We start from the raw sequence: 13675 nt of genomic DNA on the forward strand, positions 1-13675 counted from the left end.
CCCCCCCCCCCCCCCCATTGCTACGGGAAATTTTCACAGGGTCCATACTGTCGCTCGCAAGGCTTTGAAATCAATCTCAGTACTCTGGGAACATGATAGTACGACGCGAGTAGAACTTCTTCCTTCCTCCGTCTCGGTCCATTGAAAAAAGGTTCTTGAGTCCATCTCAAGGTATCGATTAACAAACACTCGAACAGCTAGTGCTGCCTTTGTAGAGCCCGCTTTGCAGAGTAACCGCTCGTGGTAAAGCCGTTTCGAGCTTTCCTGAATGGCACAGTGAAAGCTTTCTGTGCGAACGACTCACCGAGTGTTGCACAAGAGGCGGACCTTTCGAACTCCACAGAATAACGCGACCGTGCGCATCCATTTGTGCGCGGTAGAATTTCGCCGACCTAATCGAATTCCAGTTGCGTCGGCGAAATTTCCGCATTCGCGACCGACGAGCGCGATATTTAATTTAGCAGCGCCGATTTGGTATTCATGACGAGGCATGCTGTGGACGTAAATATAACGCTTTGACGGAGCACTTGGAAATATGTATCGACCCTTTGATTTTCTTTTCCAAAATTGAACCGATATTCTATTCGCCAGGCTGAGAGACTTTGACTCGTCAGAATTGCTTTCAGCTTTTGCCATCCAAGACTCGTACTTAACGCGCCTTCTTTTGTTAGATGATAAGGATACGAAAATCTCATAAAATCGCAATTGCATTTTGTCATTTTTACGTTTCGATTATTGACAATATATCTTGTGTATATGAATTCTGTATATCATGTATAGGTATGTTTATAGGAAATTTTAGAAAATAATGCAATCGAAAACTTGATGAATCTATTTTGTTTAGATAAGAAATTGCATAATGTACATAATGCATATTGAATTATACCTGCATTCGTTTGCAGCAACAATTAAACACTTTCACCTGCTATGTCAAGAAAACCATATATCACGATAGTAATCATGCTCTATATGCTACACTGTCGTATGCAACAAAACTTTTGGTCGTAAAAAGTACTCACCTTCAGATTTAGGTGCGGGAGGTTTGCGAGTGGCCCAATTTGTCCGAATACTTCTGCCACCTAGCCATTGGCCGTTCATGTTGCCGATCGCACTCTCTGCTTCCTGAGAAAAGACAACAAGGAAAATCAATATTTTCAATCGCAAACCTCTAAAAGCGAAATCCACATATTGAAAGTGGAAAGGAAACAATTTTGTTAATTATTAAATGTAGAAGGCTGCATTAGTTTCGATATTAATTCTGTTGAATTTTGCAAACGTTCATTTAATATTTGTTAACATTTCTAACATCTTACAATATCGTGTGTATTTTTATATTATTATTAAAAAAAAAAAATGTATTTCACTCTCTTTCGCAATATTGCTTTTCGCTTGTACTGTATAATGGAATATTTTTTTTACAATACCTTAGCAGTGCATCGAATTTTATTTGGTCTTTATGCTATTACATTGTTCATTAATTCATTTTTTATGATCAAAGGGATCGTTGATTTTGCAAAGAGCATTCAAATGGAAATACAAAATATTTTGCATACAGTAAAATGGTCATTTTATTTTATAATGCACTTTATCGAATGCGTATGAACGGATACGATTACAGTTAAATTTACAAAATTCTTACATTACAATGCTGTACTCCTAAAACATGCGTTAGAAATAAATGTGTGAAACACAATAACATAAAGAATAAGATAACTGATATTTTTTGTAAAATTCGTCATGTAATTAACGTAAATTTTATTTCTTAAAATACAAACAGTAATTGTGATATTATAGAAAAGCCAGAAATGTGTGTGTGTGTATTTACGTATTACAGAATGCTTCTAAGGGATTTTACCGAGAGGCGAATGAAAATACGCGTCGTGTCGTGCGCACAGTGCCTCTACGAAAAGCTCCTTTATTGTCTTTCGCAACGTCTATAACAACAATTGCGGGACGTCGTAAGAACCGCGATAGCATCCGCGCGAGACGCGGGATGATGCCGCCGCATTCACACGCAAAACCGCGGATAAAACCAACAGGTATGTTGACGTCAATATTATCCGCGACTTATTGTTGATTCAGCCGCGGTATCTTGCCGGCATGGCCCTCGATCCAGGTCAACTTAATATACGTTTTGAAATTTTATTCGATCGACTGCACTCTTGATTCCCCGGATTTTCGTGAACCGCTTCGGGCGATCTGGGACATTTTCCATTGCGACATTGGATTCTCGAGGAAGGATCGGGGACACCTTTGGCAAAGAGGAGAAAGCGCCTTCGACGTATTTCTGTGCAATGCGAGCTATTTGCACGATCCATGGACATTCGAACGAAACGGGTTTCAGCACGACACCTAAATCCGTCCTCTTACGCGTTCATTACGCGATTCGTATAAGAAACCAAATCTGTGATAAAATTCGTAGGAAAGTTGGAAAAATCGCGATGCATCCGCGGTCGCGCATAAGAAAGAGAGTATGGCACACGTCATCATTTGTATCATGTCACGCTCGCGCGACATCGCGACGGTAATACGATGTTCGGACGACGACGGGACGCGACGCGACGCGACGGTAGATCCGTAAGGATGGCTGAGAGGATGGAGACCTAAAAATATTCTCGACGCAAGGAATTCCCCGAAAAAGTTTACTGTTCGAAAAGCTCTTTGGGTATGAGAGGCGAAGAGGAAGATATCCCGTTCTCTCACTTTTTCTCTCTTTATCTCCTTCGAGTCTCCTACAGTCTTCACCTCTTTCCAGCTTCCACGGTATAACAGTCCACCCTCCGTCGCTCTTTACTCTCACCCATTTGCGCCATTCGGGGCAAGTCCTCGGCTTTGCCTTTGCCTCATCTCAAGACGTTACTTTCTTCCAGAGCGCGGGCTACGCTTCAGCCTGCAGTGGCTCTCCGAGCTTTTCTGCACACGCTCCTCTTATTTCCCCTAGTCGCATATACCCCGCTAGATAAAATATTTCCGATTCGAATCTCCATTCTCGATATGATGCCGCGCATTCGCGTGGTTAGCCTAGATAGAGCTCAGGCGACCGAATGCCCCGTTCTAAGCCGATTCTAAACTTCGGTCGATATCCCGACGCCTCTTCGACCCGCAACCCCTGAAAACCACCGCGCCGCTTGCCTCCTTCCGTCCGGCGTGACCAGGGCGTTTACGTGGTACCAGAAGTACCACCGCCAGCCGTCTCCCGTTTCTGCCCACACTTTCCCACCGGCCGGTAGTTTGAGCTGTCCAAGCACCCATCAAATCGAATTTCTTCCGCGGTCGGCGATGCTATAGACAGACGGGAGCGCCGCTTACCGACACCCAACTGTTTTACACGCATTATTAAGTCATGCCCCAGCACGGAGTAACGCGCCGTCGGATTACGTGGCCTTAACGAAACTTCCTTCTGCACCAAACAAACTGTACAAAGCCTGATTGTAATCGACTTTGCCTCTTTAGACTTGTTTCTCTTCAATTTTTCATTATTTACATTGAATTTTTATTGTTTTGTAAATTTTCTCATTAAATGCTTTTAATTCGCAGTAAAAGATGTACGCGTATTTTTAACAAATTATGGTAAATTAAACTAGTTATGATAGTTATATATTTTTAACTAATAATAATGTTCTTAAAAGATATACTAAATATGTTACTTATTTTGCAGATATATTTCGTATTTAATAAAAAATTTTACATTAAATAATGTAGAGCCTTCCAACTTTGGACTGTTTCTTCGCTTAAAAGACTATACAAGTTTGTGTGGAATTTAGACCTTCGAGTTTTATTGAAAACGTAACGAAGCTACAAAACAGTTAAAACAATACTTTTAATTTAATCAATAATCTTCGTCGTTAAGGCTTACGTTTGCACCTAGTTTTATAACATAAATTGTTTTATATACCGCAGATTTTACATACAATATTTTTTACAACACCTACAATAATGTGATAATAATTTTTATTGTAACTTTTTAGCATAGTATACATAATGAGTTTATTATATACATGTATACATAATCACTTACATATAATATTATGATTGAATTTTGTGTTCGTCAGAATAATAAAAAATTCCAAGGAGTATTTCTTGGAAAAACGTTTTCAGATTATTTATTTAATTTGTATATTCATACACAGTTCAGGAAACTTAAGTAACGTTCCTATTTTTAATAAAAACTGTATGACTCCATATGACTAAATAAAAATATGACCTGTTGTTTTAAAAATTCTGCGACTCGCTACATACGATGTTCCTATTGCGTCAAAAAATAAAGACTATTTATTTACATGGCTGTGCGTATATTCAATGCCACGTGTCAACGTGGCCGTTATACATCCGATATTTTGACTGTAGCCGTAAATAAATAACGTTAATACGTACGAAGGTACCGCTTTCCAGTGTGCCGTAAATGACGTTTTAATTGCTTCGTTTACCTACCTGGGAGAATACAAATCTATGCGAATAAAGGCACACTTTTGTGTATTTAAGGTCGTGAGTCATAATATCGCACGATTTATCGATCAAATGGTAGAGCAACAAAAGTTGACAGTAACTAGAACGGCCCTTACGTAGTGTGTGTAAGTATACACTGGCTATCAACTAGTAACAGGGACAGAGCTTGGACTACATGACGGATCCATCTACGCATAGAGCCATCGACATTGTACTATATTCGTTCTTGGAAACGTGTTTTATTATACGTATTTTATAATATATACTTATTTTGGTCAAAATTGCAAATTTTGGTTATTCTTATTTTGTTGAAATTCCGATGATAAATCAATTTGTGACATAAAGAGGATAAATATTTACCTATTAAGATTCAAGCAACGTTTGCGAAGCGTACACCTGTCAAGAGAACTGTTGCCAGTACTAAATATCGCACCTGCGATAAATGTCATAATATAGTTACACAAAACGTACAGGCTGGTATTCTGGTATAGAGTCGAAGTTCTTATTTAAAACCGTCTTAAGATATCATAAACCTAGCTGTATTAACATCTTAAAACGATCTTGAAATAAGGACCGACTATAAATATACCAGCTATATTAGCTGGTAATACATAGCGTGCGCAAACATAAAAAATCTCGGGGTATTCATTAAATACAGTATTCGCGACTTCAAATCTGTCTCCGAAGAAAAACGGGATCTCCGAGAATTCGTATTTCGTCGTACATCTTAAAAGAGCCAGGATGTTAGATGCTGGGCGATCAGAGCTCGCGATTTAGGTACGTGTATCCGGCGGTCGAAGGATATAGTGGCGGTGAGACTGGTCGGTGGATGGGGATAGCGTCGGGTAGGAAAGGGGAGAAATTTTCGCGTGTTCCTCGAGGTTAACGGAGACACTCGGGAAATTTATACTTCGGCAATAGTAATACCGCGGGTGTGAGGCAGGTGCCGGCGGTGGTCCAATCGATAGGACATTAAAACAGAGGGGAAACGGAGAGGAGGGTGCTCCTACCTTCGGGGCAGGCGCCTCGACGAGTAACCCCGCCATAAACGGAGGAAAGCCTTCTTTTACTCAGCCGTACATCTAACTTCGCCGTGATTTACGTCGCGGATTTTGGCGGGTCGCACTAAAACTCCGGCCACTCTCCATTTAGCCCCGAAAAATGATGTTGTAAACCGTGACGGTCACCCCCTTTTATTTGATCGGCGAAAGCCGAGAGGACGGCGTCAAGTTTGACGTGGATATGTGATTTCGTTAGTTATTACCTTGAGAAATACTCTTTCCGACTCCAGGGACAATCGGAGTTAGATGCGATAATTAAAATGCTGCTCGGAAGAAAATCATCCACCGTGCCGTTATACTACCGTAATTCTGATTTACATAAAATGCATTTTTCATCTTCTTTGCTTACACAAGTGTTTGAATAATTTGTTATTTCATTTCTTTTTTACTATAATCCTTTAGGAATGAAATTACGAACATTGTTGTTTTAATCGACGCGCTTTGCATGCCTTGTAATCTTCTTTAAAGTGACTGTCCTTGGACTTTGGGAATGACGCATTTTGGTAAAAGAGAACATTATAAGATGTATAAAGTTTTCTTAAAGATCTGCAAAGTATAGTTAATTTGGAATAAGTACATTTTTGGTAATTAAGATATACCGATTGATACATATTTAGACTTATCTTATTAAACTTTTTGAAATAGACAGCAATTTCTTCTATAACACTAAAAAGAAATGTTTTTCATGTTATAGAGACAGAACATGAATGAATAACAGAGCTGCAAAATGTTATGTTTAAGAATTATATGAATCTAATAAATTATTGTGTCTAATAAAGTTTTATATTTCTTAAAAATAAAAATAATTTATTAACTAATAACTTTATATGTTGAGAAGTAATCTACAGTGCAAAATTATATAAAGGTGATAGTATTTTATGCAAAATTTGAATATCGTAGCTAAGGCTCATATAGTAGAATCAGTTTATTATCTCAGCTACGATAAAACGATAAATTTTCTACTTTCTAAATAATCGGATTAATAGTATCGTATAGTATCGCTCACTTACCGCTTTTTTGACGAACGAAACAAATCCATATCCCTTGGATTTTAAAGTTTGGGGATCCCTGACAACTCTGCAATCTCTGTAACATAAATATTATATTCTGTAAGATAAGCTATAAATATAAATAGTGGCCCGTATTCAGAACGCGTTTACGTTATACGCATACCGTAGAATTTCAGAGATAAAAGCGCGCTTTTATCAATAAAAACGCGTTCTGAATACGGCCCAGTGTGTGTAAGATTAAGATTCAATTAATCACGAATTTTAGAACAGATATCTCGTGTTAAATTCAATATCCGTTTCTTTTATTAAGAATTATTTAATTAAGAGCTCTTTTATTTTAATATGTATCTGACATTCTTTTTGATTAGTCACAAGCTTTAAACATCTTAAATAATTATTAAAATTTAAGTAGTAATTTTATGATATATCTTAATTACATTTTTCCTCGCTATCGAAGTAACATTCATGTGTACGTAATAATATGTACTATTCCTCTAGAATTCTCTCATTTTCCTTTATACCTGCATTATCGCAATATCACAGTATGATACCTCATACGAGACCTCAATTTGTTTCATGCGCAATTGAATTTTGAAGCGCTCATATCCTCTGGAAAAGTACTGGCGACATTGTCGGGCGAATTGGGACCGGGTTGCCGGACCACCCTCGACGAATTCTTCCTCATAATTAAGATTCCAGCAGCGCCCGGCGGACAAAATTAGGAATACTGGAACGTGCGACATGGCCCTGGAGGCTGCAGTCGTTTCGACGAGAGATTAAGGCGAGGAAATATTCTTTCGACCGATAGAGCCGGGGTGGCGCGAATAAAATTCCGCACCGCATATATACCGATCCCTCCCTTTCGCTTCCGTTATCCGCGGCGGCTATCTCGACTTTTCTCGACCGCAATTGGAAATTTTCAAAAGACTATGTCGCGCGGCACCCATTATCAACTATGCACGGTGATTGATGTAGACGGAACGCGCGCGGCGGAACTTTGATATATGACACTTTCCGCGTACTACGGAATTAATTGCCCGTAGAAAAAAATTGCTGGCGTGAAGATGACAGTACTGATCCTCTTCCTTTATCTTCTCGTTTGTGATGGATTAAGTGCGGAAGAGCAGCAAGTAATTAGGAAATAGATCGTTGAACGACGTCCATAGGACGTTTATGCGATGGTTGTGCATTTTACAAATTAGTTAGACAAAACTTGATAAGTATTGTATTAAAATGCTTCCATTCTCTATTTCGGTATACATTATTTCTTTTGCTAGTCTAACTGAAAGCATGATATGCTCAGCTGTTTTACGAAGACAAGTCATTAAACGCATAATGCGTATAGAACGACAATTTAATGTGTTATGTTTGAAAAGTCTTGCAAAAACGATGTTCGCTGTGATACACGCGGATGGAAAGCGAAGAATAGGCAGTGAAAAAAAAAAGCAAAAGAACGACCTCGTTTGGGAAGAGGAGGCTTCAAAGGAGGTTTGTCAAAAGGAAGGAACGTAAAAGAGAATAAAAGAGAAGGCAGACGGAATTACGCGCGTTTCAGGCTGTAGCCAGTCGGTACTTCCACTCTGTGCATCAATTTGAATGCACACCTGCCGCGGTTTCGCCCGTAATTAAAACGATTAATCGATCAAAGGACGTATCTGGGCGGAAGCGAAAAGAGAGTGAGAAAAAATTTGTACCATGTGTACACCCTCCCTAATGAGTATAATGGCAGAGAATAAATTAATCTATAATGACTAATGCGAAACGTTACTAGTAGCGCAGCAGTAATTAAACAAATTGAAACCCGACGATGTGTTCCTTTTGCTGTAGCAAGGAAAATCACGGAATGAATTAAAGATTCGAAAGGCGAATTTCGAACTACGAATCGTCAGTCCAGTCGATTAATCTTTATTGGAAATAAATTGTAAATTGGTAAATCGACGCGCGTTCCCCCCTCTCTCTCTCTCTCTCTCTCGTAATCTTTTAGCGGTGCTATGTTTCAAGTAACAAATATGGGTGTATAATTTTAATCGACGATGCCTTTCCCTCGTGATGATACGCGCGCGACATCAAAGGCCTTTTAGAACCGCGATATACTGTTTCCGATTGCTTTTGCACCGAACGGTCGGCAAACGTCGTAGTTTACGAGCTCGGAATGTTGAGTGGTCAATATAAGTTAGATGTAGAACACGCTGCTAGTCGCCCGCATACGCCGTTACCCACACTTCGCATCTCTCACGCCGCATATATAGCCCGCGTTCGTTCTATCGATATAGGTTTCAGCTGTGTTGTATGTTTCCGTATAGCTTACTCTCTTCCCCTATGCCGTTCCTCTTTATGCCCATTTTCTCTGGCTGGGCCGCCGCACGTAGAGCGAAACAATTGACGCGACGGCGCGGCGTGCCCCGTGGATTTACGTTCTTCACCGCAAAAAATCATAAATTAATGCACGGTTATTGACGCGATAAATCTCAGAATTTAATTCAGGTTCCGTCGAGTCTTGTCGCACGACACGGCGCCGTCCCCTCTCGTCCGTTTTGGCTGGTGATATAGCCGCGACAATGCCAGAGGCTCGCACTCTGGCGGGCAAAGCCTCGATAGGATAAAGAGTAAGTCTGGATTTATTGCCATCGAGCCAGTCGAACACGATGGACGTGTGGATAGAAAAGGTTTTGCGTGGGCGGATTGAAGAGCACAGAGGGAGCGATGATTCAAATTGTACGCCGGACGTGTATCCGATGTGACGAATCCCCGCATAAGTTATCTCTCGCAATCAGTCTATCAATTTTGAAATTGCGTTCCTGTGTAATATTGTACTGTTCATTCTTTCGTATCAATAATAGTTAGTGACATCATAAATAATGAGCAAATTGATTGTACGATATAATTTACATTCTTATAGACATACACACACATGTGTAATAGAAAATGTAGCGCGAAAATGGCGATATTGTGTTACGATATTTCTATAGCTGTAGGGAAATTTGCATCCAAGGATACACCGTAAGTTCAGATTTATTGCCGTCGACTAGGTCGGGCGTGATAGACGCGAGAATGGAAGGATGGGGTGTGTCGATGTTTCAAATTGCGCGCTAGGGACGTAATCCGCAGAAAGATTGCAGGCTTGTTGTTCGTTCTATCAATTTCGAAATCTTGATTCTACGTTGTTTATATAGGTGATATCTGTCACGATTACACAAACGGATGAGCGCTTACTTTCTTAAATTCTCAGGCTATCCCAATCAAATATATTAATAGGATTATACTTTTTATTTTTCAATCCAGAAATAGAGTCATCTGGGGCATCTTTTATCTTAATGGCGAAAGATGTGCACTATTGGTAAATATTGTTTTGTTATTTCACGAGTGTTTTCTTCAGAGGTGCTAAACGGTTTATGGGTTAACACCGTGATCCGTTGTTAATGCCTAATTAACAATTGTATAACATACTAACTATTTAACATATATTTTTTTAAATAATTATTCCTTATGAACTTTTAAAATATGCACTTTTATCGCAAATCTGTAATAAGAAAGAGTAAAATATTAATTAAAATCTTTATTTTTAAAAAATACTATCATATGAGGATCGTCTGATAAATCCATCACGCGAAATTATATATAAGCAACTAAGATCCAAGCTAAACTGTTATAGGCTTTGTATTCGTGTTAGTTATGTTGTTACATTAAACGGTCTTTAATTGAATATTGACGAAAAATAATGTTTACTCACTACACGAAATTCTTTCTCGTTTATTTTTCGCAAATCATGATAATTGATCGATTTAAATGAACGCTAAACACAGAGTAATAGATCTATTTTACTGAAACTTGATATGTGATCCTTCAAGAGTTTCCGGATACTAAAAATAACCTCGATACATACTGGTAGTGCCATTTCTTAGACTTTGCACGGACAACCCTCGTAATAAGCTTAATGTACAATATTTATCTCGTTCATCACTAAAACCGCGGGTCTAAATTAATCCAATCACAGTTCAAGGTAAATTTGGCTTTTTACGAGGAAGGGTTGTCACCATAAAAGTAAAATTACTTGTAATTAAATATGATTATTTGTGAAATCACAAAAATCTTCAGTTTCACGTGCAAATCCAAATTAAACGGAAAAGAAAAATTATAAGATAGGTTAAAAACGGTACAGCCGTGTTAATGTTAATATATGTGTATTTAGTTTCTGCTTATTTTTTTCAAAAAATTGTAATTAAATCCATATTCATAATATTCTTAAATACCAATAAATTAAAAAACTATCAATAACATACAACACAAACAGGTTAATTAAAAAGAAGCACTTCTATTATTGTTTAATTAAAAAGAAGCACTTCTATTATTATTGCAATATACAATAATAATAACATCAATTGGGATATAAAGATATTTCAGATGATCGTTTACATCATCAAAAAGGTCAAGTGATTACTCCTAGCTTAAAATACGATATTGCTTTGTCCGAATCAATAATGTGTTGATAATAACTCGTAGAAATTATCATAGGCATGAGATGTATTAATAATAAGAACTTTCTAAATATTATATATCGCAATGATTATGATTTCGTTCCATTTCTACAAAGTAACTTTCTTAATGCGATTTAATTCTTTTTAAACAAGTCACGATGATTCAATCGTTTAACAAGTTTCTAGATTTTGTTCTCTTTAATCTGAAGGCAAGTATAGTGGAGCTTGTAAAATTCCCAGTGGTAATTTCTTTTATCTCGCAAAGTAAATGCTCGGAATTGATAAAAGCTGGCCGGTAGTCCAATTTTGATAATTAACATGCGATTCACTTGTACGGTATTTACTTAACAATTGCTGGTTTGTAATGCCTGCTAGAACGTATTCTGTTCGTAAACACCGTACTTTTGCCAGAATGCCCGATGCATTTCAACAAGTCTAAACTGATCTCCTTGTGCTTTTCGCATTTTGTTCGTATCTTTTTCCTGCATCCTCTCTTGCCTATCTGCTTTTTATCTACTTTCATTCTTGTCTAATGCGCCATTTCCCTTCTGCATTCATGCTATTCCCTTTTCATACATACTATTCTATTATTTTGGAAACATTCAAATGTACTTGATAATATCATAATTGAATCTCACTCCGCAAAAAGTTCCTCCCAGTTTACTTAGCATGAAAATCAGACATTGATGAAACTTTTTATTCGTGAAATTTGCTTTCCTTGCGTTTGAGAGAGAGAGAGAGAGAGAGAGAGAGAGAGAGAGAGAATCATGAATTTTTTAAAATAATGACAAAATCACAAATTCAAATTTTAATAAAATATGTTAATTATTTCTTTATGTCATAAATTATTAGGTACATACAATTTTTAAGTTCTCTATAAAATAATATTATGTATTATTAATATAATAATTAAATTAATAATTCTCTCTATATATACATATTTTAGTCAGGATAGCAAATTTTAACTTAACCAAATCTTCTTGGCTAATAATATTAGTCAGTAATATTATAAATTCGTTTATATATAAAAAATAAATATTTTAAATACAAAAATACTATCTACTTCGCGTTTTTTTGTGTAATTTCTACAGGATGAATATGACGTTTCCGAACTATTATATCTTCTGCAGCTTTAAAAAGATCTTTCATATAACATGAAATACATGTATCTTCTACATTTCAAACATGCGTTTCGTAAAGAATAGGCAATCTTTATTTCCATCAGTCGAAGTCTACGTTTCTATCAATGATCGTTCAAGCGTTCCACGCGGCCATTCTTATTTTGTATAAGATACTTTCGATAAAGCGGGAGAAGCAGAGGAGCGGGGGAGCAATCGTGAATTGACGAAATCGTGTCACGACCTCATCAGTTTCATATCCTTAAGCCGCGAAACTTTCGCGTATTAACCTCCATTCCTTGATGCCGCTTTTTCATCTTTCATACTGTGCCGGTTCCTTTGACTACGTGCTGCGCAGGCAGTCTTTCCATTAGCCGCCGGAAAAATTCAAACTCATTAATTAGGCGCTAGGAATGGCGCGTCAGCATGAAAATCTTTGTACCGTAGGATCTGGGTCCTTATCGCCCGGGCAACGAAGATTGAAGAACACCATTTTCGAGCAGGCGGGGAGAGGAATCGTGGGGTATGAGCGTCCGCGAGAACAGATTCATCAATCTACCTACAAATAATCGCTGCAGAGTGCTATCGTTCATCAGCATTTGATCGCTATTCTCGGACGCCGTTTATCGATTTCTGTATCAAGGGAATAACAACTTATCTGTTTACAAGGGATAGAAATACCAAGTAAAGTAGAACATTTATAAAGCACGCGACATTTTATGATGACAAATTGATGTTGTGTCATTGAAAGATTTCAGAAGAAAATCAGGTCGGATGTCTCGATTTAATTATTAGTTCAGTGTACAATTATATCGCCACAAGTTTCACATAATCACGTGTATATGTATGTACAGACACACACACACACACACATGTATGAAATTTATATATGAAATACCAATTTTTAGCATGTACATATAATTACGCATATCTACATTTTCACCTTACAGATTCAGATAAGGTGTCACACGTTCAAAGCACAAATTTCATTCGCTGCTTTTATATGGCTCTAGCCATACACTATTTTAGAGTATATGCTACAAGGGAAAGCCTTTATCGGAAATATTTTGAGTTCAAGCAGCAAGTGGTATAGTGCAGTTTTCTATGCTAGCGGGAGTTGTTATCTTCCGGCCCGTATAATGAATCCCACGGGATGTAAGTTATGAATTTATAACCCTCTCACGCGGCTTGAGGTTGAAATATTTTCGATAAGAAGTTACTCTTCTCTTCGATTATGAATAGCAAAAGAGCTAACCTCAACAGACTGACATCTTATTATCGATTATTATCCAATTCTCGCCCAAGATTGAACATTTCAGATTACATTGATAAAAAATTGTATTCCATTCAACATTTAAAATCAATCATTGTATCTTGCTTTATTATCGATTTGTCCGCGTCCAAACAACGAATTTGTAGAGGCAGGAATGTGCATTCCGCATAACCACAGCCAAACCGGTTAAAGTTTACATTATCAACAGGGTTAAGAGTGTTTATAAAGCATTAAAGACCTGCATTTTAGCGTAATGCTAGTCAATCAAGTGGCACGATTGTTTACACAAACT

At 37.7% G+C, this 13675-nt stretch overlaps 1 protein-coding gene across 1 annotated transcript in view; it reads right to left on the reverse strand.

The window, feature by feature from the left end:
* The window catches only part of LOC108777036 (nucleolysin TIAR), a 437806-nt gene that overhangs the window by 41196 nt on the left and 382935 nt on the right, over nt 1–13675 (reverse strand). Inside the window, exons 5-6 of the mRNA XM_018543822.1 lie at nt 6518–6593; nt 1020–1122 (exon numbers count right to left, since the gene is read on the reverse strand). Of these exons, the coding sequence (XP_018399324.1) occupies nt 1020–1122; nt 6518–6593 (179 nt within the window). The remainder of the gene's footprint in view (nt 1–1019; nt 1123–6517; nt 6594–13675) is intronic.

Source organism: Cyphomyrmex costatus, unplaced genomic scaffold, assembly GCF_001594065.2.
Source record: "Cyphomyrmex costatus isolate MS0001 unplaced genomic scaffold, Ccosl1.0 scaffold4, whole genome shotgun sequence".
NCBI classification, from domain to species: Eukaryota; Metazoa; Arthropoda; class Insecta; order Hymenoptera; family Formicidae; genus Cyphomyrmex; species Cyphomyrmex costatus.